General features: G+C 40.6%; 1 protein-coding gene across 1 annotated transcript in view; it reads left to right on the top strand.

The window, feature by feature from the left end:
* The window catches only part of PGGT1B (protein geranylgeranyltransferase type I subunit beta), a 42053-nt gene that overhangs the window by 17589 nt on the left and 875 nt on the right, over positions 1-23589 (top strand). Inside the window, 5 exon segments of the mRNA XM_009557528.2 lie at positions 7559-7710; positions 10303-10435; positions 16848-16893; positions 18705-18889; positions 19169-19277. Coding sequence (XP_009555823.1) covers positions 7559-7710; positions 10303-10435; positions 16848-16893; positions 18705-18889; positions 19169-19277 — 625 coding nt within the window.

Genomic DNA, 23589 nt, shown 5'->3' on the forward strand with positions numbered 1-23589 from the left:
ATATTCTGTTTTCAGGGAATGTGTTATGGCCCATCGGTGTCTCATAATGTGTTAGCCAATCTGCAGAAGGGTCAAATCGTGTAACCTGTGGAAATGAGCTACAAAGTCATTGTCTCTAGAAGACTGTTTGCAGATGGATGTGCTTTTATTCAAGCACTGCAATACTTTCTTCATTACATCTGCATTAGAGGGATCAGATTGGCTTGATTTATTGGCATAGAAAGGTTTAAAGTATTTCCAGTACTGTTGCCCCAGATGTTCTGAAAGAACTCTGAAAAAGAAAGACTTGGAAATCCACTGCAATGAGTTTGAATTATGTTTAAAATCTTGGCATTTTTCTTTATTCATAATTTTAAAATATTGTATTAAATGTATGTCTTGAAAAACAATTTTTGAAGAAGCCTGTGTTTTGAGTTTATGTTGACAGTTACTGTTTATTACATTACATTACATTACATTACATTACATTACATGACAGGGGTTTCAGTCTTGAACTGTGAGGAGGTGCCATGCTGGAGGTAGCCAAATCTCTTCTGTCACTAGGGACCCTTCAAAATAATTGAAAAGAAGCAAGGGTTATGTTGGAATTTACAGTTTCACTGAATGTTGCTGGAATAGCTCATTTGGTTTTGGTTTGAGGTTTGTTTATTTTTTTAGCTGTTTCCCTTTCAGTGTTTGACGGTAGTATCAGTGCAGTTCTTTGGGACTGTAGCAAAAGTGAAGCAAAACTTGACCGATCCACTTGACCAATTCAGTGCACACAGCTTTAGCAAGCCTTGACTGTAGAAGGGTAAGAGCACAAGTTCTGTCACTGCATTTAAACATGAATTGTTTAAAATTAGATGACAGTTATTTTCTGAAATGGCTGCAGGTTCTGTGGTCTCTCTGATGTGGTGGTGTTGGAGTTTAGACTAGCTTTTTAGCTTGGGTTGAACAGTCTCTTTAGAGTTTCAGATGGTCTCTTTAAAGTGTTACAAATCAGTTTTAGGAGCTAGATTGAAAGCCAGTGCCTGGAACTTTTATGTAAGGATGCAGTAAATAACATGTCCTTTCGCTTTGGGGGAAAAAAATAGGATCTGTTTTGTGTTCCCAGTGCAACATTGCATTTTCTGAAGGCTGAAATGGTCCATGTTTGTGAAACACATGACAGATGCGAGAAGAATGTTTTTTGAAAGTGGGACTCTGCCCGTGTAAGAGTGTTTGGTAGCATTCTTTTTGTTTGGGGAGATCTTGCCTGTGCTTTTGCAGTAGAGAGAGTTTCTTAGCCCTCTGTGCAGCAGTCAGCAGGGGTTGTTGGTGACCATGAGTTAAGTTTAAATAGCTTGTTCTGGTTAATATGATAGGGAACACGATCACCTCACTGAACCAGATTTAAATGTTTGAAAACTGCCCCTCACCTTACATCTTTAAGTGTTAATTCTTTAAAGAAAGGCTGAGATTGTGGAGGACAGGATGGTAACTGACAGAGCAGGACTGGTTTTTGCATCACTGAAAGCCAGGTTGATCTGTTTCATTTGTGACCTGCAAACTGTAATTACAACAAAATACAGCACCTGGCCGTATCCTCACCATCTTCTCAGAGTAAGTCTGCACCAGTGTGTTAGTTCAGATCAGTAGAGAGCACTTTATAACAGCAGTTCAATGTGCTTGGCCCGAAAGAGGGAGACACACAAACCGAGCTCCTTTTAAATGAAACTGAACCAGAAGGTGCCCTCTAAATGAACTTCTTCATTAGTGGGCAGTTAGTCCGTGGAGAAAGACTTCAGCTGGTATGAATTGTGAAATGCACCATGTGGGCAGAGGTGCTGCTGCACTGGCTGTTCTGCCCTCCATACCCACTCCTTCACCTAGCCAGAAATTTACTGGATTAAGTGTATTTCTTCTGGTGTTTAGTCTAAGTGACAATCCATCCACATTTTCTTGCTGCTAGTTTTTGAGATGCAACTTCCGCCGTTCTGTTTATCTCTGTGTACTTGGCCTGTGAAACTCAGAGTTGGAGGTGGCAGCAGCAGCAGGGGTTTTGTGCTTAGGCTGACAAGTTGCTTAGTTGCTGCTGTTGCGTTAGCCTGCAGTGTCTGTGAGGCAGAAATAGTTATATTTCACTAAAAGTAGGCTCTGTTCAAAATAGTGAACTTAAAAGGACCTTCTTTTTGCCAGCTATGAAGATGACAGTTAAAAATGAGCTGTTTTAACTACAGCATCTTTGATAAATTTGGGGCACTTTATCAAAGGACCACGTCTGATTACTTTGTGCTTCGTAACAGAGGCAGTCTAGCAACACTTCCTCCCAGCCATGCAAATTTTAGAGTCATTAGCAATATCTCTTGAAACGTTTGAGACTTCCTGTAATATTTTGCATTTTGAGAAGCCATTCCGGTCCTACTTTGTGATGATATCAAATTGTCACAGGGCCAGTTTCTACAAAGTTCATGAAATCACAGTTTTATACAAAAAAAAAAATTGTTTTCTCAGGTTTAGGACTTTTTTGTCTGAAATGTCCAGTTGTTCTGATTGTTGTCCTATCAAAGACATCCTGTTACTTGGGCTCAGGTGTCAGTTAAGCAAATGCCATATATGTGTAGGTACATCATCAGGTTTGGCAAGTAGTATTGCAATGAGTTTGAAATAACTGCATGGGGCCTATAAGGTAAATTCCAATACACTTAAGATCTGAACAGTTATGATTAGCATGAGGAATGTATTATTCTTTTGTTATTCTTCTAGTGAATACGTGTATCTCTTTATTTATTTTTAAAAAAAACAGATGTGGTGAAAAAAGATCTGTTAGACTTTCAGAAGCTTCCAAAATCCTACACTAATTACACATACGAAACATCATGTTGGCCTCTGTGACTGTACCTTGCAGTAATCCCTCTATGATCTCATTTGATTCTGATCCTTCTGTGTTTAATTTAATTTTATTGAAATATTGGCTGTATGGGTTAGGATTTTTGGCCCTAAACCAAATGTTCTTAAGACGTTGGCTGCATGCCAATATGTTGGACCCTCTGTCACTTCCACTGGCTTTTTTAGCAATCGCATATTGAGATGTCTGGCAGTATACCAGCTTCTTACATATAGAATTTGATTGCTTGCCACGTGATAGTAGTAAAGGTAGTTGTGTGCCCTGTGAGCAGCTGTTCTTTAATGCTGAGTCTATCTGCCTGATTCCCCACATAATGACCTTTCAAAATCATGTATCCTAATGATCTTTTCTGTGTTGCTTGTATCTAAATATTTGTTTAGTGTTCAAGGCAGTACTTATTCAGCTGTGAACTTCGTGGTTGTATGTACAGACAGCAGATGCTGCTGTTTGATTTATATGCATCATACAAGTGTAGTTTGTGCTCTTTGTGAAAACTACTGGAGTATTAAAACTACCAGACTTCAGCAGGACCAGGGAAGTGATTGAGCCCCTGTACTCAGCATTGGTGAGGCCACACCTTGAATATTGTGTCCAGTTCGAGACCCCTCATTACAAGAAGGACATTGAAGTGCTTGAGCGTGTCCAGAAAGGTCATGAAGCTGGTGAAGGGGCTGGAGAATATTACTTAGTGAGTGTAATATTCCTCTGGAAATAATATTTTTAGAAGTGAAGTTGAACTGTTTTGAGTGTCTGTTACTGTTCAGTTATTCCTGACATCAGTATTGACTTGGAGATGGATTGCCTGTGTAAGCAGAATGGTTGTGAGCAGTTAACATTGGCTCACACGCTTCAGCATTTTTAGTGTGTTTGTATTAAAAGAACAGAGGAAAATTCTGTACTTTCCCTGCTCTAGGTTATTCTGAGTAGGGAGAAATTAGCTGGGGAGGGACTTTTTACAAGGGCATGTCATGACAGGACGAGGGGAATGGCTTTAAGTTGAAGGGGGGGAAGATTTAGACTAGACATTAAGAAGAAATTCTTCACTACGAGAGTGGTGAGACCCTGGCCCAGGTTGCCCAGAGAAGTTGTGGAGGCACCATCCCTGGAGGTGTTCAGGGCCAGGTTGTGGGGCTTGGAGCAGCCTGATCCAGTGGGAGGTGTCTCAGCCCGTGGCAGGGAGGTGGAACTAGGTGATCTTTAAGGTGGCTTCTAACCCAAACCATTCTGTGATTCTAAATCAAATGTTCTTCTCATTCCAGTTTAACTTCAATTATACAAGTGTTTGGAAACTTAGTTTTCTTTGTAGTTGCTGATGGGAACTGCTGGGACGTTTTGTAAGCAGTTGGTCAAATTATTGTAGGACCTTCAGATTTTTTCCATCAGCTAGTGTGTGTCTTGTGTTTTGTTTGACTAAGTACGTGAGAAGCTTTAGCTACAGAGCTGGGACGTTGAGAACCCTTTTCGAGCAAGAACTAATTCAAATTTGGACTTTAATAGAGACATTTTTTCCTTGAAAGTAAATTGCTCAATTGCATTAAACCAAATTATCAGCACAGATCTTTATCACCATATATGTCTGAATTTTTTAGAGCAGAATTTTACATTTGAGAAAAGTTGATGCATCAGAAGGGTTAAACCATTTATAAAATTTTTAAAGGGAAGGTATTCTGAAAGGAAGATTTTCAGTTCTGTTAAGATTTAAAATGCCTAAAATTGGTATGATAGGCCAAATTGTTCCTTCTGGGATTAAAACCTGTCACCCACTTAAGTTAGAAAAACATGTTTCATGACTGCAGTAGCTTTTGCTAAGGTGTTTAAGGGCACAGCTGTCCTCCAGCGGTGGGGTGCCCCGTGGGGAAGTCTGTCTGGGACTGGTGCACCTCCCAGAGGCAGAAAAGCTGAGAGAGCTGTACCTGTTCAGCCTGGAGAAGAGAAGGCTCAGGGGAGTCTCATGAATGTATATTAATACCTGCAAGGAAGGTGCAAAGCGGATGGAGTCAGGCTCTTTCCAGTGGTGCCCAGTGACAGGACCAGAAGCACTGGGCACACCATGAAACACAGGAGGATCCCTCTGGACATCACGAAACACTTCGCCACTGTGAGGGGGACTGAGCACTCGCACATGTTGCTCAGGGAGGTGGTGAACTCTCCCTCTTTGGAAGTACTCAGGAACCATCTGGACGTGATCCTTGACACCCACCTCTAAGTGGCCCTACTTGAGCAGAAGGCTTGGACCAGGTGATATCTGGAAGTCATAGAATCACTGAATCACTAGGTTGAAAAAGACCTCTTAGATCATTCAGTCCAACCGCTATCAACCACTAAACTAGGTCCCTGAGCACGTCATCTATCCGTCTTTTAAAATCCTCCAGGGATGGGGACTCCACCCGCTCCGTGGGCAGCCTCTGACAGGGCCTCATGACCCTTTCTGTGACAAAGGTTTTTCTGATATCCAGCCTGAACCCCTCCCCTGGCAGAGCCTGGGGCCATTCCCCCTTGTCCTGTCCCCTGTCACTGGGGAGCAGAGCCCAGCTCCCTCCTCTCCACAACCTCCTTTCAGAGAGTTGTACAGAGCAGTGAGGTCTCCCCTCAGCCTCCTCTTCTCCAGGCTAAACAACCCCAGCTCTCTCAGCCGCTCCTCATAAGACTTGTTCTCCAGCCCCTCACCAGCTTTGTTGCTCTTCTCTGGACACACTCCAGAGCCTCAACATCCTTCTTGTGGTGAGGGGCCCAGAATTGAGCACAGGATTCGAGGTGCGATCTCCCCAGTGCTGAGTCCAAGGGCAGAATCCCCTCCCTGGCCCTGCTGGTCACGCCGTTTCTGATCCAAGCCAAGATGCCATTGGCCTTCTTGGCCCCCTGGGCCACTGGTAGCTCATGTTGAGTCACTGTCAACCGTTACCCCCAGGTCCTTCTCCTCCGTGCAGCTCTCCAGCCACTCTTCCCCTGGTCTGGAGCTGCACAGGGTTGTTGTGCCCCAAGTGCAGGACCCAGCATTTGGCCTTGTTAAACCTCATGCCATTGGTCTCAGCCCAGCGGTCCAGCCTGTTCAGATCCCTATGGAGATATGGAGCTTCCCTACCCTCCAGCAGATCCACAGTTCCACCCAGCTTAGTGTCGTCTGCAAACTTTACTTAGAGTGCATTCAACCCCCTCATCCAGGTCATTGGTAAAGACACTCAACAGGGCTGGACCCAGCATTGAGCCCTGGGGACACCACTTGGGACCAGCCTCCAGCTGGAATTCACTCCATTTACTTTGGGCTCGGCCATCCAACCAGTTTTCCACGCAGGAGAGTGTGCGCCTGTCCAGGCCAGCCTTCGCCGCTCTGTGGTTGCGTGTGTGACCGGGGGATGTGCAGGGCAGGGGACAGTGATGGGGACACTGGCAGGTCAGCAGCAGGAGTGGGAGCTGTTGAGATTTGTCCTCTTCACAACTGAGAGTCCAGGGCTGGAAGTGAGGGAAAGGGGGTGCAGCTCTTGGTGCTCACTCCTTTATTCCCTTTCTCTGTTGCATGGTTACAGCATTGCTGCCACAGCCACTTTAACCTTGTTTTCTGCCTCCGTTTCCCAACTGTGTTTGATTCCCCAGTGTGAGAACAGTCATTTGCTGTTTAGTGGGTAATAAGTATTTTTCTCCTCATTTCTTATTAGAAGCAAAGCTTTTTGGTGTTGGAAATAAGCATGACTGGCCTGAAGAATACCAATTACACATGTTATAACCTCATTTACTTTTTCACATGTATTTTTAGATTAGGTTGCAAAATAACAATAGAAATTGACTTGGCAATAATGCTAGTAAAATGCGGTCTCAAAACTTGCTTGTCTCTAGCACTCACTATTGAAATAGCTTTTATCGTGTTTAAAATAGTTGTCTTCCAGTTGCTCCAAACTGAACTATCCCAAGTATCCAGGGTCATCTTGTTACAGGTAGTTTCTGTTTCCATGAAATGGTATATATGATATAAAATTGGTGTGTGTGTGTGTATATATATATATATATATGATATAAAATTGGTATATGTATAAAAGTGGTATTTATGATATAAAATATCATAAAGAAAACTAATTCTAGCACAGCTGTATCAATGCCTGACCTGTTACTGTGACTTGTATTGTGGCTAGTCAGCATTTAACTCATATTTTAGCTCCTTGGTTGACATTATTTGCAATGTGAATGTTTAAGATCTAATTACCTCTTTAGAGTAGAGGTGAAGTAGATGAGAAATTAATTTAGTATTCCTTCTATTGGCACACAGATTACTAGTAATCCCTCACACTGCTTTCTACATGTAGATCATTAGATTGTGAAGTCTCTGTGGGAAGGACCTCCAGAGGTTTGGCTGTTTAACAGTGCTTGCTCAGCTGCCGGGAAGCTAATGCCTGGTGGTGTCAGGATGAACTTAGGTACAGCTGAGCACATCCCATCTTTTTGCTTAACTGTTGCATAAATATCCCTCTTGGCAAAACTCTTTTCCAAGGCTTCATACTGACCCAACTATATAGAAGGGTAACACAACTGTGCAGTAGCTTAATTAGAAAAGTTGGGTGGGATGCCTTCAGTTTACCCTTAATGAGTGAAGAGCAAAGAACTTAGTTCATGTCTTCATTTTTTAAAAAAAATAAATGCATGCCTGTAATACAAGGTCTTACGATGTTTTATTATTTTTATTTTTCTCCCCTTTTTTTCTAGGGTCCGGGTATATCTCACCCCTATGATAGTGGACACATAGCAATGACTTACACAGGTCTGTCATGTCTTGTTATTCTTGGGGATGATTTAAGTCGAGTAAATAAAGATGCTGTACTGGCAGGACTGAGAGCCCTTCAGTTGGAGGATGGAAGGTAAAAGATATTTTATATTCTACAATTCTCTGGAAGCTTAATAGAAACCCCAGATGTGGCATGAAACATAAGAATTTTTTTTTTTTCCCGTGAAAGTAGCTATACGGTCTTTCTATTAGAAAATGCTTTGCTGAGTAATTGTTATCAGTTATAGGACACACACCAGTTTAGAGGACTAAACAGTACTTTGTATATAGATTTGCTTTTGTATTGGAGAATGATGATTTTTACTTACAACTGTAGGTACTCATTACTGGGAAGTTAAATGATGTTTTTTTCCTGGGGATAGTATTTTTTCTGCTCTGTCCTTCAGATAAGTGAGATTTTCTGTGTTCATATTTTGTAGTTTTTGCGGGGCCCTGGATTGCTATGATGATGATGATGATGTTTGCTTGGCTTTGTGGGAGGATGGGCTTTACTTAGTTTTGCGAGATTGAAGTTATCAATCATAGAAGGATTTGTGTTGGAAGGGACCTTAAAGATCATCCAGTTCCAACTGCCTGCCGTGGGCAGGGGCACCTTCCATTGGATCAGGCTACCCAAGGCCCATCCAACCTGGCTTTTATCACCTCCAGGGATGGGTCAAATATACAATATCCCTATACAGGATGAGTTAGCCTATGTATTACTTGTAATAGGAGCATATTATTACTAAACTTCATTGCAAGATCTGTGCTTTTTGCATGCATTTTTAAGAGGTGATATATACCCTTTGATCTGCTTCTGTTGGTAGGGGATTTGTTTGTTTTGGTTTTCTGTGGTTTTTTTTTTAATGCAGGCGGAAGCTGTTAGCTAAGGAAAACCTGTGCTAGGATACATGATCTGTCTGTGTTGTTAGACTTTACTGAATGTCACTTTTGAAAGATTACTTTAAGAAATGCAGAATGATAGAAATGTTGTTCCTGAAGGAGTTACCTTTCACTTCATAATGAAATTGCTGTCACCCTTTATGGGTTAAGAAAGCTTTCGTTTTGGTTGAATGGCTTTGTATTGGCTAGATTTTTTTTACAAAAACAAAAAAAAATAGTTTTAATTTTAGCGCAATTATTAAAATGCAGTGTTGCATGTGTTTTTAGCAACAAAAACCAAAGAAAATCTCCAGAATATTCAGAATCCTAGTGGTGAATATAAACTATGGGGTGTTCCTATATGAGCAAATACATGGTGTGGATTTTGGAGTCATCCTATGCAGGGACAAGAGTTGGACTCCGTGATCCTTGTGGGTCTCTTCCAACTCGGGATATTCTATGGTTCTATGTACAGTTGTCTAACCTTTGTAACAGCAGACTGGCCTTAATTGGCTAAGTCCTAATGTGTGTCGAGCTAACATCTTGTCCAGACAGGAACAGCAAGTGAGTTCAGTGAGGGAAGGAGACCTTTTCTGCTGTTACTGTAGTATATGCAAAATAAGTATGCAAATCTTAATTAATAAAAGGCGGGTGTGAAGAAGCAAAGACCAAAAAAAAAGATATTAAAATTGCATGGCCTCTTCTTACATTACGAATAAATGCGTGTATTTTAATTTCTCCTCTACCTTAACTGAGTGTGACTTGAAGTGTCTTGATAACATGTAATGTAGTTGTCACCTGAGGATGGGGTGAGATTGTAAACAACAGTACTTGTACATCTTCAGAAGTGTCTTAGTTCTCCAGAATGTCCTGTGCCACATCCAGAGTGCAACGAAGTTCATCCCTATCTGAGCTCCAGAGAGCAGGGCCTGGTACCATTGACGTTAGGAGAGATGAAAATACCTCCCAGCAGATATTGGACGCTTTACTATGAAAGAAGATAATGGGGTATACACTTGAATAGTAAAGGAGTCTCATAGTGGTGATAGTTGTGCTTAGAAGACTGTCAGAAGGACTCATCAAAATATTCTGTTGTGCTGACCTCTTGCAAATGAATAAATCATCAAAATACACTGCCTAGCTCTTTGAGGCAAGGGGAAGATTGCCAGGCAGCAAATTGCATCTTCATTTTAAGGGTGTCAGAGAGAGAGAGAGAGCACGGAATTGTGCCTAGATACCCAGATATAATAATTTTGAAGTGTTTGTAGAGACTCTAGCCATCGGAAATTAAAAACTGGACTGAAGGTAATTTTCACCATTTCTAATAGAAACTGTAGTAATAACATCTTTTATACATAAATGGGAAATTGATCCTGAAATTGCAGTCAGGAAGGAAAGACTTGGAGGGTAATAAGATTTCTAGGAAAGCAAAGAATTCTGCCCACAACAGTAAATGTTAAAATGATGACTCATACATCAGTATATACTGTAATAGGTGAAAGAATATAAGCATTAACGGCTTCAAATAAATAAAGACCAGCATCATTACATGGCTGGAAATAGTCACCTAGGCCCCTAAATATTAGTAGTTCTATTCATTTTGCTTCACTCAGTTGGAATCACTTCTTCTGAAAAGAAAATCTAGCATAGCTTTCGGTTGTACTTATGGGAATGCTCTAAAGAGAACATGCTGTAAAGAGAAAATAATTTTTAAAGGAAAAATTTTGCAATCCTTAACCTGCTTTTCGTATTTTGCTCATGTAACAGGCTATACAGTGGATAATGACAGGTACGTTTCTTTTAGTTTCTGTGCAGTGCTGGAAGGAAGTGAGAATGATATGAGATTTGTGTATTGTGCTTCTTGCATCTGCTACATACTCGATGATTGGTCAGGCATGGATATGAAAAAAGCGATAGACTACATTCGAAGAAGTATGGTGAGTATCCGCAAAGAGATCTTCCTACATTTTAAAGCTAGTTACTTTATTTCCTAATGATAACTAAAACCTCTCCATCCAAATTGAAATATGATGGTAATTTCTTTCTTTTCTGTTCCTACCTACTTTAGCAAGTTGAAAATGAAAAAGTACGTTGGGTTTTGCCTTTATATTTTCATTATAATGTATGTACTAGCAAGATAATTTTATATAGGATTTGTGTTTGTTGTAAATTAAATCTAGTATTTTTTCTTTTAAGCAATTCAGAATTGAAAGCAAGTTTTTGAAAAGTGAGGCCTAATGTTCCTGTAACGTAGAAAAAGTACGTAAATAAAGCACTGCATCAATCAAATCCTCAAATTTCAATGAGCTGTTGTCCTGCTTTATAAATGATACACAGAATCGAAGGAAAAATTAATTATTGACATCACTTTAAGCTTAAATGCTTTTAGTCATGCGCTCCAGGTTTATTCATTAGATATTTGGAATGAAGGAAAATATTAGCGTGTACACATTTTTTCTGTGTCTGTGCCAGCTGTCATCATATTTGGTTGGAGAAGAAGAATTTTCGGGTTTCTTTGTGATGTTTTCATTAATTCAGTTGAGTTTCATTTTCCAAGATTAGACGAAATGTTTTTCAAGAAGCTGAGTAAGAGTGAAAACTAAGGTTTCCTGAATGTGAGTAAACATGCATAATAAACTTCTTCTGCTTCCCAAAAAAGAGCCAAATTTATGATGACATACAACTTCTGTTTGTATGTTTCAGTGGTTGCTGCTAGTAGTGATATTGTAAAATTTAAGTGAGAAGCAAAGTCTCAAAAATAATTGGACTAAATTGGGTTTTATTTTTAAGGGGTGGTTAGATGCACAAGCATTTCTTACAGCACATCACTGGAAGCATTCTGGCACACTGCCATAGCCTGGTTAGGAACATAATTTTCTTCATATGTCCTCATTCAGAAATTGAAAACACTCCTAATTCATGCATTGTGCACTCATGATATTAGCCTGCATGCTGGAATTGAGAGTATGAACAAAACTTTACCCTATCACACCTGCATTGCTTTTAATGCCTTTTAATACGTTACTGCTCTGCTTACTCCCCCAACACTCCTCAGCAGGACGGTGGAAAGAATAGAAAGAGCAAAAGGAAGAAACCTTGTGGATTGAGGTAAAAGACAGTTAGCTGAGTGAAGAAAAGAGGGGAGAAAAACGAGTGATGCAGAGGCAGTCTAGTCACTCACCACTTCCCACAAGCAGAACAATGCACAGATCAATGTTCTCTAAGCATCACCCTCCTTGAAAGAAACCTCCCTTATGCCTACCCCTTCTTCTTCTGGTACCCTGTTATTAATGCTGAGCATGATGTTACAATGTATGGAATATGCCTCTTTGGCCAGTTGGGGTCAGCTGTTCTGGCTGGGCCCTCTCCCAGCTTCTTCCTCACCCCCAGCCTACTCACTGTGAGGTGCTTGTGCTTGGTGCCAAATGTCCATCCAACAGCTGACCCCTAGAGCCCATTTCTTGCCCACGTCTGGCAGATCGGCCTGTGAGCCCATGGGATTCATGTTCCCTCCCGTTCCAAGTGCTGGTGCTTTGGCCACCTGTCTTACCCACCAGCTATTTGGGCCTAAAGTTTGCTAGCACACACTCAGAGTAGGTAGTACATGTCCACAGCAGACAGTTGAAAATAGGATATAATAAGTCTTGGACCAACCATGGTGATCAAGGGCAGGGCTCAGTCATGCAGGCATACAGACCTACAGTCTGTTCATGCTCTGCTAGTCCCTTTAATCCCTTTTTTCCCTCTGTTTTCCCTTGCTTCTTTCTCCCCTGTCTCTGCTTTGGTCTTGCCCACCATTGGTCCTTGCCTTGGCCATTCCATAATAAGTTGTGCATGCCCTCACATTCCCCAGAACACACCCCACAACAGGTCTTATACAATGCCATAGTTTTCTTTCCCTGCATCCCATAAGAGCCCATGTACCCTTGCAGTCAGTAGCCCATTTTAGTTTGCATGGGTTTCCAGGGTGAGGAGATTCCTGCTGGCTCACCTTGGTGGCTTTCAACTGGGGATAATGATTTATCCATTCTCCTCTGACAGTCTTGAGGGAGCACCCACGTCAGGGTGTTTGCTTTTCACTGATTAGTTGGAAGCATTCTCCCTGCTCTGATCCTTGCCGGACCTTTATGTTTACTGTGATTAGCTTTGAATCAGATAGCTTAGCAGAGGTACAATAGGAGAATCAAATATAAGAGAGAATGGAAAACAAAACGAAAAATCAAAATCCTCTTCATGATCTATACATCCCATCAACTGTTATTTAGTGTTTTGTACATCTGACTGCAGTTTTGGTCTTAAAGGATATAGTGGAATTAGGAAAGATGCAAAGAAAGTTTGAGTGGAATTGCCAGAGGTATGAACCAGCCTGCGTAAAAGGAGCATTTAGTATACTGGAACTCTTCATTCTAGAAGTGGGATGATTAAGTGGATTGTGTCAGAGGTAGTAAAATAATAAGTACCACTGAAAAGAAGAAAGTGAGCAGGAAACAACTATTTCTTTCTAAGGCGAGAGCGAGCCAGCATCACGTACGGCCATTGGTAGAGCAGGCAAGTGGAGATTTTTTCTAAAGTTTGAAACTTCGAAATAGCACTGGAGATTTACTGTCCACAGTTCTCTTCAACCGAATTCATAGTTTGCTTCTAAACTCTTGGCATTAGTACCTGTACCTGCAGATTCCAATTGTTATATTCCTACTGGGAAAATTGACGCCACTATTTAAAAAAATATAATTGAAGCCTGGACAGAACGAGCCCTCTTTGAAAGAGCCCATAGTAATATTACTTCAGTTGACCAGTAAAGTAAGTCTTGAGTCCAGGCATGGTCAAAGTCCAGAAGACACTGTGGTTTATCATGAAGACTATGCCTTTTCCCAGCAAGCTCAGAGGGGAATTCAAAAAGGTCCTGTAAGTGGTGTTCTATACCCAGCAGTCTCCTTAGGGCAAGCTAATGTGTCAAAAGAGACACTGATTTTTTTGTCCAGGTTCACTGCGAATCGGTAGATGGACTGTACGTTATATTCAGCAGGACATCTGTTTTAAAAGCGTTGATTTACTGTGAATGCACTGCAGGCTTGATATGCCCATTTACCCTAGTTTTGTCTGGGTTCTCTGGGCGTATGCCACTTGCCAGTCCAGTATTTTAATGGATTAACTTGGTTGCGCGATGTCTGGTACTTCTAGGCAATTACACAAAGTGTTTGCATCCTGCTTGGTTGCATTGTAGAGTTGAAAGTATATTTGAAGAAGTCTTAGATGCTTGGAGATTAGCCCTTTGTGACAAGCATTTCACAATGGCGGTTGTTCCTTCCTCTCATTCGTCTCTTTCCAGGACCTTCCTTGAGATGTATTCCAATTCAATTATCCGTCATATGAACCAAGTGTTCCTTAAAGTGTGTTTCTTGAACAAATAAAATGAATATGAAATGTGGTATCCAAGAATATTAGTTTGATTTCTCCTGTAAATATTTTGTAGATGGTGCTAAAAATAACCTGCTTTACAATCGGATGTAAATCCTATGTGAGGTTATGTTTCATTCCTTACTCCAGTGTAACTAACGACACTATGAATATCGCTGTAGACTTTGTTGCAGATGCTTATTCCTGTTTTGCTGCAATGTTACCTCATTCTGGTGCTTCCATTAATTATAGAACAAAACAAATCATGGTGCTTAGTAGTAAACTGCCATGGCAGAAAGGCGTGGTTTTGTTTTACTGTATGGCATCAATTGCGCGTAGATGAGGCAAGTGGTAGTTAACATGAGTTATTTAAATAGGCATACAAATGAAGTGCATCTAACTTTGATGGCGAGTAACATCACTGGTTAAAAACAGTAAACTGTGTTATAAGATCATGGAGTTTTTAGCTTACTCGTTGGAATTTATTCGCTTTAGTGATGCAGTATCAGAATTGGGACAGATAGAATTCAGTACAGCTGAAGTGCGTGTGTGTGTGGGGATTGTGCAATTCGGCCTGTTAACAGCAGAACGTTGGAACATGAAACAATGGTGTTGCTTTATTTGGAAAAGTAGCTATGTTAAAAAGAATTGAATGTTCATACAGACTAAATTGCCCTCTGTTACCACTTGACTGAAAAGTGTTTACACAGTGCTGATGAGAAAAATAATTGTGGGTCAATTTTATCATCAGTAGAATAGTCAGGTTTCAATCACAATTTTTATCAGCTGAGGTTGATTTTTGACTTTCACATTTAAAGTCAGCTGTATCACTGATCAGAAAACAATGAACACTGAGATGCTGAAATTTGGAATTACTGCAGCAAAACCAGATTCTAAAATACTGTGTTTTGCAATGTTGCTTGGTTTATTGCAAGTTTGGGGTTTAGGTGGAGGTTATTACAGGAAGTTTTAAGTATGGCATCTGGTTCTTCTAGTATAGTACAGTCTTCTTGGAATGTAGGTATATGAGTCTCTTGAATAATTAAGCTGGTTGTGAAACTTCTAAAGTGTGAAGCCAAGATTGCACCCAACTGGATTTACATGTTTCCTGAGGACAGTATTTAATTATGCAGCTTTTGTGCTGCAGCAACCTAGAGCCTCTTTTACATATAATTTCCTGGGCCTTTTCAAAAGAATGAAGAAACAAAAATATTTCCCTGGTTCTTTAATGCACACAAGTCCCCAGAGAGTTGCTGCTGCATGGAAATAAATAGGCACCAGTCAGGCAAAGGTCAACTAATGTGTATTAAAACTTCAAGCTAATTGTACAGCCCAATGTAGTACACTGTCTGGGATGCACGGTTAACAGCTTTTCTGCAGAGCTAATTACTTTGTCATATATAAAGCAAACCACCTCCCCTTACAGTTAGTGTTTGTAGAGGTAATTGGCTTTCCCAGCATAGCTCTGCTAATCGGCTTGCCTTTGCGTAGCTATTAATGGGCCTGTGGAGTATGGCAGCACATTTGAATTGCATTCTCAAAAGGCAAGTGCAAAGAGCACCATGTGTTGTAATATTCAGGTTTTCATAGTAATTACTTAAAATTCAGTGGTTCAAACTTCTGACGGTCAAGCTGCATGTGAGTGTACATATCACGTTACTGTATTTAGTTTCTTCAACTTGCAGCAGCAACTCAGAGAAGTAGCTTCTGTGTTTGCTTCCGTTTCCTTTTTTTCTTCCCAGGGTCAGCTTTAAAAATAAGGTCTGCAAAATAATCCTGAGGTCATTCCTAAAGAACTGCTATGTCCTGGATCCATTCTTTGGTTAGGAATATGGGAATCATTAGGGGTCTGTCAAGGTGTCCTGTGTCTCATAGCCACGGTTAAATGTTTTGAAGAAAACACAAGAAATTCATAGTCAGCATCCAAGGGAAGGAGGAAGTTAAAATTGCCTTCTAGCGTCTGATCAGATATTGAACCAATCATTAATTGAGCAGTTAACAAAGAAGGAGTAGGATCTGTGTAATTAAACATGGGAAGCTGAACAAAAAAGGCTGAAATCTTTTTCCTACTGAACAGTCTGGTGTTTGTCCAGTGATAATTTATTAATCATTCTATGAACTCTTGTAAAATAAACATTCTCCATTTTATTAATAACTTTACTCTGATCCCTTGTTTTTTATCACACAAGATGACTTAATTTTTCAGGGAGAAAGGTTGTTATTCCTACATATAAAATATCACCCGCTCCATCACCTGCTCCTAGACTGCTCATAGCAGACATGTACTGTAATACTCTTGGTGCTTTATTTGTCAGACTTCAAGTTCCTCCTTTTTCTTTCACTTAACAACATGATTTTTCTGCATTGTTAAGATATTTTTTAACAGTAAGATTTTGTAGGGCAAGTTTTAGTACGCTTTATTATGTTGTTGCTTCTGATTCACTCCACCCACCAATCTTCATTTTTTTAAAGCTTAATATTCTTGCTCCATACTAAAGTGTTTCTTGTTCTTGTGTATTGTGTATGTAGTACTACCTTGTGCTTTGCTTTTTTTTATGTGTTATGCAATTTTGGGACATGGATTTAATTTATCTGTTTAATTTTGTTTGGAATTTCTCTTTTCATAAAAGCAGGTTATTTTTTCTTTAATGGTTACCTGCATCACATGCTTTTTCCCTTTTTGGCAAAGACGTGTTTACCTGTTCTCAGGCTTTTCACATGCATCACAACTCAAATGAACTCCCTGAAAGTCATAAAACTGCCTGCATTGAAACGAGGCTGATTTGACAGCTGTTCTGTGCCAAGAACTTTTTGAGGCAGAGGTTCAGAATTTAATCAGGTTAAATGGTGCTTACGGTCTGATGAGAATTCTGCTAGTAAACTGAGAAGTTGCAATGTCTGTGAAATTACTTGGTTCTGAAGTAACTGGTCTGTGGTGGTTTTTTTCTTCAGTCTTATGATAATGGCCTGGCGCAAGGAGCTGGATTGGAATCCCATGGTAAGAACGTTTAGAAGTTCTACACTCTTTTTTGTGACTGGCGTTGAAAATACTGCAAGAGATGCCGTGTGCATCATCCCTTTCCATCTTTTCTGATTTTAAGAAAGTGGGATGAGGAGGAGCAAATCCAAAACATGCCTCAGAATATCATCTGTCTTCTGCCCTTAGTTCCATCTTAATATCAGACCAGATGGGCTCTTAATCTATCGACTCCATTAATCTTACGTCAGGAATGTTTTGTTGAAAGGTGTTAGCCGTAGTTCCTGCCTCTTGCTGACAGAGCAAACTTTTTCTGCATGTGCCGTTGTTACTCTCTTAAATTATCTGCAGGTGATTTTGCACCTGATAATCTCCAATTTCAGCAGCTATTAGTAAAACCTAGAAACATTTCCTCTTATAGTCCCCAGTAGATGCTGTAATCCCCGATCTTGGAGCGGCAGTTAATTTCTGTACACGGTTGTTGTGAAGATAGGAATTCCCAAGGCAATGATATTTTTAAGCAAAATGTGTTTCTTTGCCGCGGAGTAACAGTGAACGAGAACCTGTTGACTTTTATGTGACTGATACTAAATTTATCAAATGTTTGTGAGCTTTATCCTTGGTATTGAGCTTTGATAGTATTCTGTTTCTCTTCTCCCTGCAGGATGGTGGATAAAAGTTGAGAAGCTTCAATTAATACCCTTACATGTTTACAAAAGTAGTTAACTAAGTTACTGTAGAATGCTGATGATAGCATTACTTCAGCATCCTTCTCTTGCTGCGTTTCAGCATCAGAATGAAAATAACCTCAGGGTTCCTGGGGTCTGCTAGGACCAGGACAGTGTAAGGAAGGAACTTTAAGCCCCAGGTTTTGTATCAACATCATGCTTAGAGTCTTTCCCCAACTGTAATTTTATCATATCAGGTAATAGACTCAGAATGAGTTTTCACGGGCTTTAAAATGCGGTGACTATAATACCTAGAAAAAGAATATGAGGACGAGGGGGAATGGCTTTAAATTGGAAGGGGGACAGATTTAGATTAGACATTAGGAAGAAATTCTTCATGATGAGGGTGGTGAGGCCCTGGCCCAGGTTGCCCAGGGAAGCTGTGGCTGCCCATCCGTGGAGGCGTTGTCAGGTTGGATGGGTCTTGGGCAGCCTGGTCTGGTGGGAGGTGACCCTGCCTATTGCAGGGAGGTTGAAACTAGATGATTTTTAAGGTCCCTTACAACACAGACCATTCTATGATTCACTTCTAATTCCAAGTTTTACTTGGCAGTTTCCTCAACAAAAAAAAAAATTCCTTTTTGTGATTGGTGTTTTATTACAACCATTAGAATCGAGCAGTCTTGTTGTAGTGTTAACCATGCCTGGTTTTGCTCACCAGACACTTCTGTCTGCTTATATCCTCTAGGGGATTGTTTCTGAGACTGCCTTTGGCATCTTTGCTTCAGTCTGACTGCTGGTATCCCATTAGCTTTCTTTTTTAAGTTACATATGAAGAAATGTTTTCTGTTGCATTGCGGTTCCCTTGCTTCTGGACTAATGTGTAAAGTAAACCATGCAGCACTGAGAGGCCATCCAGCTTTAAGAAAATGAATATAGGTTTATTTGTTCGAGAGCAAGGGTAGGGGTTTTTTCCCCCTTTAGCAGATATGCTGAACTGAAGTGCTTTTATTTATTTGGCTTTTAGACTAAAAATTAACACTTCCATGATTCTAAAAACCCATTGATTTGATTGCTGCTGCCTTAGCTAAAGTTCTGACTGGGATGATATATGCTTCAGTGAAAATCTGGGTATTTAAACATTGCAAAAACAACTCTTCACAGGTGGCTCTACGTTTTGTGGTATTGCATCGCTGTGTTTGATGGGTAAACTGGAGGAAGTTTTTTCAGAGAAAGAGCTGAACAGAATAAGAAGGTGGTGTGTAATGAGACAACAGAACGGCTACCATGGACGACCCAACAAGCCTGTAGACACATGCTATTCTTTTTGGGTGGGAGCGACACTGAAGGTAGTGTATCTAACAGCTACAGGATGGTCACTGACAGTCATTGATTTATTTAAGCGTCATGTCTTCCTTTGCTTGGAAGAGTTACATACTTAGCATGAATGCATGATTATGCACAGATCACTATAAAGGCGTGGTCCTGCCGAAATGCAGGATGGGGAGGTGTTCCAGGTTAGTGCTGTCTCTGGTACCACTACTTATCCCATACATAGGCGTTGTATTTTAGTATTAAAAATATACTAAGGGTTAATATATTACTGTAACCATCTGATCTCTTTTCAGCTCTTGAACATATTCCAATATACAAATTTTGAGAAAAACCGAAACTACATCTTGTCAACTCAAGATCGCCTTGTTGGTGGGTTTGCCAAGTGGCCGGATAGCCATCCAGGTAAATCGCCTTTTCAAAATCACAGTGAATGTGTTCTAAGCTACACACACTTTCCAACAGTCAGACATCTGAGAGGTGTCAATGAAGTTTTTTTCTTCAACCTTAAAAAAATGGAAAAAAAAATTGGAAATGTAATGAGGTTTTCACAATTTAAAGGGAAAGATGGGGAGTATTCACTTGTTGGGCTACAAAGTGAGCCATTATTTAGACTGTTGCTGAAAGAGTATCACTGTATGTTTGGAGCTGGACAAGCTCTTCTGTTTATGTACCTATTCTCATTAAAGGGAATATTATGCACTGCGTGTCTTTGCAAATGGCCATAGTACAATATGTCCGAACATCTGTTTCTTTAAAGGAATTGTTTTTAGCTTATTCAAGAGTCATTGATGTATTTAAAAACGTTCAAAGTTTACACAGTTACATATGATTTATGGGTTGTAGTTACACATTGCAATTATATAAGACCAGCGTAGGACCTGAGTACTTAGTTGTATTTACTCTGCATCATGTAGATACGTCAGCATCACTTGAGGAAATATTTCTGTTCACCTTCATGAACCATTTACTTAGTGAGCTAGAAATTAAAAAATGTATTTAAAGCTCCAGTCATTTGCAGAGGTCTTTAACCTGTCTTTTAGTTTAGCTGTGATTGTTTGAAATAAGATTTGAGAAAGGCAAAACTAACAATAAACCTGGGGTTTTTTTGATTTGTGTGATGTTCCAGCCTGAACACTGCTGTTTCTCATAAAGCAAGCTTTTGCTCTCCCTCTTATTTTCTGCTCATTGCAGTGTTCTTTTCTCAGGCAGATGGTGACATAAGTCTGTGTTGATGTTTTGAAGGAAAAAGTAACTGTAGTTCTAATGTGAAGAATGACTATAAATGTGGCATCACAAAGATTGTTTCTGTGAAACAGATTTCATTGCTGTACATACACAGCTGAGCTTCCTGCAAGCTCAGTCTAGTATGTGAAAGGCAAGCTGTGTTTTGATTGTTGCATGTCGCCACAGTAAAGATTTCACACTTTACAGGCGTGAGGCGTCTGTGCAGCAAAATTGTTTTTAAAAGCCATTGGTTAAATGTACAGATTCCTCTTGACTTCAGTGTAAATGCAAAATGTGGAGGTAACAAGAGTGCTATGGGTCTTCTTGCAAATGAGTTAATAGCTCACGTTGAGGCTGAAATGGATGGAAATGATGGGTTCTCCTTGAAACATATAGCATTTTTAAAGCTCATAACAGTGACCACAGTTTGGTTTTGTTGCAAAACTCATGATGTGATGGAATATTCAAGGGAAAGTTTGCAAAGTAAGAATGTGCCATTTTTTCAAAGGTGCTTTCTAAGATACAGTTTGAACTTCTGTAGCTCCTACTTTATAGAAGCTCTGTTTAATTTGGGTAGTCCACCTGTCTTTGCTGTGAAATAATGTTTTTATGAAGAAGAGTAGAAGAAATTGTAGAAAGCAGTCATCTGCTCATGGTGTTCATCATATTAGACGGCCTTCCAAAGTTGCAAGTAGCTTTACCTAACTGGTGATTGAAGGAAATACTATTTTATAGTCTGAATGTTCCCATGCTAACAAATATCAATGGATTGTTGGTTCTGGAGGCCAGTAGTATTATTTCACATTTTTCTTGATTTAAAATATCCTTTGGACCAATGGGCTTATGGAGCTGTGAGCACAGAAAACTTACTTGCCTCTGAAAATATATCTGAAAATTTAAAAGATACTTAAATGCTCGTAATCCTCTGAAAACATGGGCGTGATGAAGCTTATTAGGATATGACTGCTGTTTTGTTCATAGTGGTCTACAGATTGTCAAATATAGGGAAGGTTTTTAGCTGAAAATCTTCTGAATGTCATTGTAGTATTGTTTTATAAAGCAGGCTCGGGCCCTGGCTTAGTAGAGAAATAAATGGAATCATTAGAGTTGGAAAAGAACTCTTGAGATCATCCAGTCCAACTGTCAGCCCAACACCACTGTGCCTACTGAACCATGTCACAAAGTGTCACATCTACACGTTTTTTGAACACCTCCGGGGAGGATGTTTCCCTGGGAAGCCTGTTCCAATGCTTCACCACTCTTTCAGTAAAAGAAATTTTTCATAATACCCAATCTAGACACCCCCTGGTGCATCTTGAGGCCATTTCCTCACATTCTATCACTTGTTACTTGGCTGGAGACACAAGCACCCATCGTTTCAGGCAATTGTAGAGAGTGATAAGGGCTCCCCTTACCTTCTTGAGGCTAAACAATGCCAGTTCTCCAGCTATGTTTTGTAATTCTTGTGCTCCAGATGCTTCACCAGCTTTGTCACCCTCCCCTCTGGACACACTCCATCACCTCAGTGTCTTTCTGGGAGCCCAGAACTGAACACAAAAAATCAAGGTGTGGCCTCTCCAGCATTGAGTACAGAGCAACAACCATTTCCGTACTCCTGCTGGCCACACTGCTTTTGATAGAAGCCATGGTCCTATTGGCTTCTTCCACCTGAGCACGCTGCTGGATCGTGTTCAGCCAGCTGTTGACCAACACCCACAGGTCCTTTTCTGCCAGGCAGACTTCCAGCCACTCTTCTGCAAGCCTGTAGCATTGTATAAGGTTGTGGTGACCAAACCTCAAAACCTGACACTTGGCCTTGTTGAATCTCGTAAGATTTACCTTGGCCCATGTATCCAGCCTGTCCAGATCCCTCTGCAGAGCTTTCTGACCCACTAGCAGATCCTCAGTCCCACCCAGTTTGGTGTCATCTGCAAACATACTGAGGGAGCTCTCAATCCCCTCATCCAGGTCATTGATAAAGTTGTTGAACAAGATATCTATAAAGATATTGAACAAGACTGTCCCAGAAGATGAGCCCTGGGGAACACCGCTTGTGAGTGGCCACCGACTGGTTTATGGTTCAAAAAAAACCTGAACATCTACTGTATTTGTTCTGGTTTTTGTTTACAGGTGACTGTTAGATCCATGATAAGCAGTTAGATCTGCTACCTTGTGTTAATACTTGTTGTTACAAATGTTAAACCACATTAATGTGGTTTAATGGCATTAATTTTCTTCCTGGCAGCCTATATGGTGCTGTGTTTTGGGTTTGTGACCAAAACAGTGTTGATAATGCACTGATGCTTTAGCTATTGTGGAGCAGTGCTTGTACTATGTCAAGGCGTTTTTCTGTTTCTCACACTGCCCTGGTCATAAGCAGACTGGAGGTGAGCAAGAAGTTGGTCTCTGCTGACCACAGGGGCATCCCCGTACCACACAGCGCTGTGCTCAGCAATAAAAGCTGGGGGGACGTTTGGAGTTAAAATATTTGTCTTCCCAACTAACCGTTATGTTTGATGAAGCCCTGCTTTCTGGGAAGCAGCTAAACACTTCCCTGCCAGTGGGACATAGTGAGTGAATTCCCTATTTGGCTTTGGTTGCACTTGTGGCTTTTGCTTTCCCTACAGACTGTTGTTACCTCAACCTGTGAGTTTTCTCACTTTTATGCATCCGTTTCTCTTCACTCACGTCACTCACCTTCCTTCTATGCAGATACCATCTTGTAATATCCTTTTAGTCAGATATGAATTTACCAACACCTGCACCTGATAAGTGTCAAGAATTTGTAGAGGGGCACAGTAAATTTGCATTCTGTCTTTAGTCTGTGATTTCACGGGCAGATAACCCCGCAGAGAGAGGCTCACTTCTCTTCCTTCTAGGTTCCCCAAGTGTGGCTGCATGTCCTTTCTCATGGTTGCACTAGCTTTGATGTGTATCAAAACCTTCTGCAAACCATCTGAATTCACTAAAATGTCAGAAAAAATTCCATTTTCTCCTGCTTGGGTTAGTTCTCTTCCATGTTTTTTTTCACTTGCTTTAGGTCATGGAGGGTATTCAGCAAGTTGTATTACTGGTGTCACGTAGGCAGCAAGTGCAGCGTAGGACAGGGGAATAAGGGCATCCCTTTTGGTGGCAGTCATCTGTTATGGCTGATAAAGCCACCCCATGAACTCCTGTCCTTTGGGTATCCTCTCAGGAAGGGGATAGCTAGCTAGAGCAATTAATTATATCATACTTCTAAAATCCCGCTGTTTGGCAGCTATTGGCACTAATTTGGGTGTTTCAGTAGCCAGCTGTTTGTAAAGTAAACAGCAGAAAAATTCTTTCATGTTTCGGGGGAAAAAATTGCCTTGCAGACAGAGATTATTTCCAGCTCCTCAAATTCTTTTGCTGCTTGGCCTGAGCATTCAGAAGAAATAAAGTAGTGGGCAAGTATTGTTATAAAACAAAACTGGACTCTAGTTTTAGAGATTGCAAATAATCATCTACC

Source organism: Cuculus canorus, chromosome Z (assembly GCF_017976375.1).
Source record: "Cuculus canorus isolate bCucCan1 chromosome Z, bCucCan1.pri, whole genome shotgun sequence".
NCBI lineage: Eukaryota > Metazoa > Chordata > Aves > Cuculiformes > Cuculidae > Cuculus > Cuculus canorus.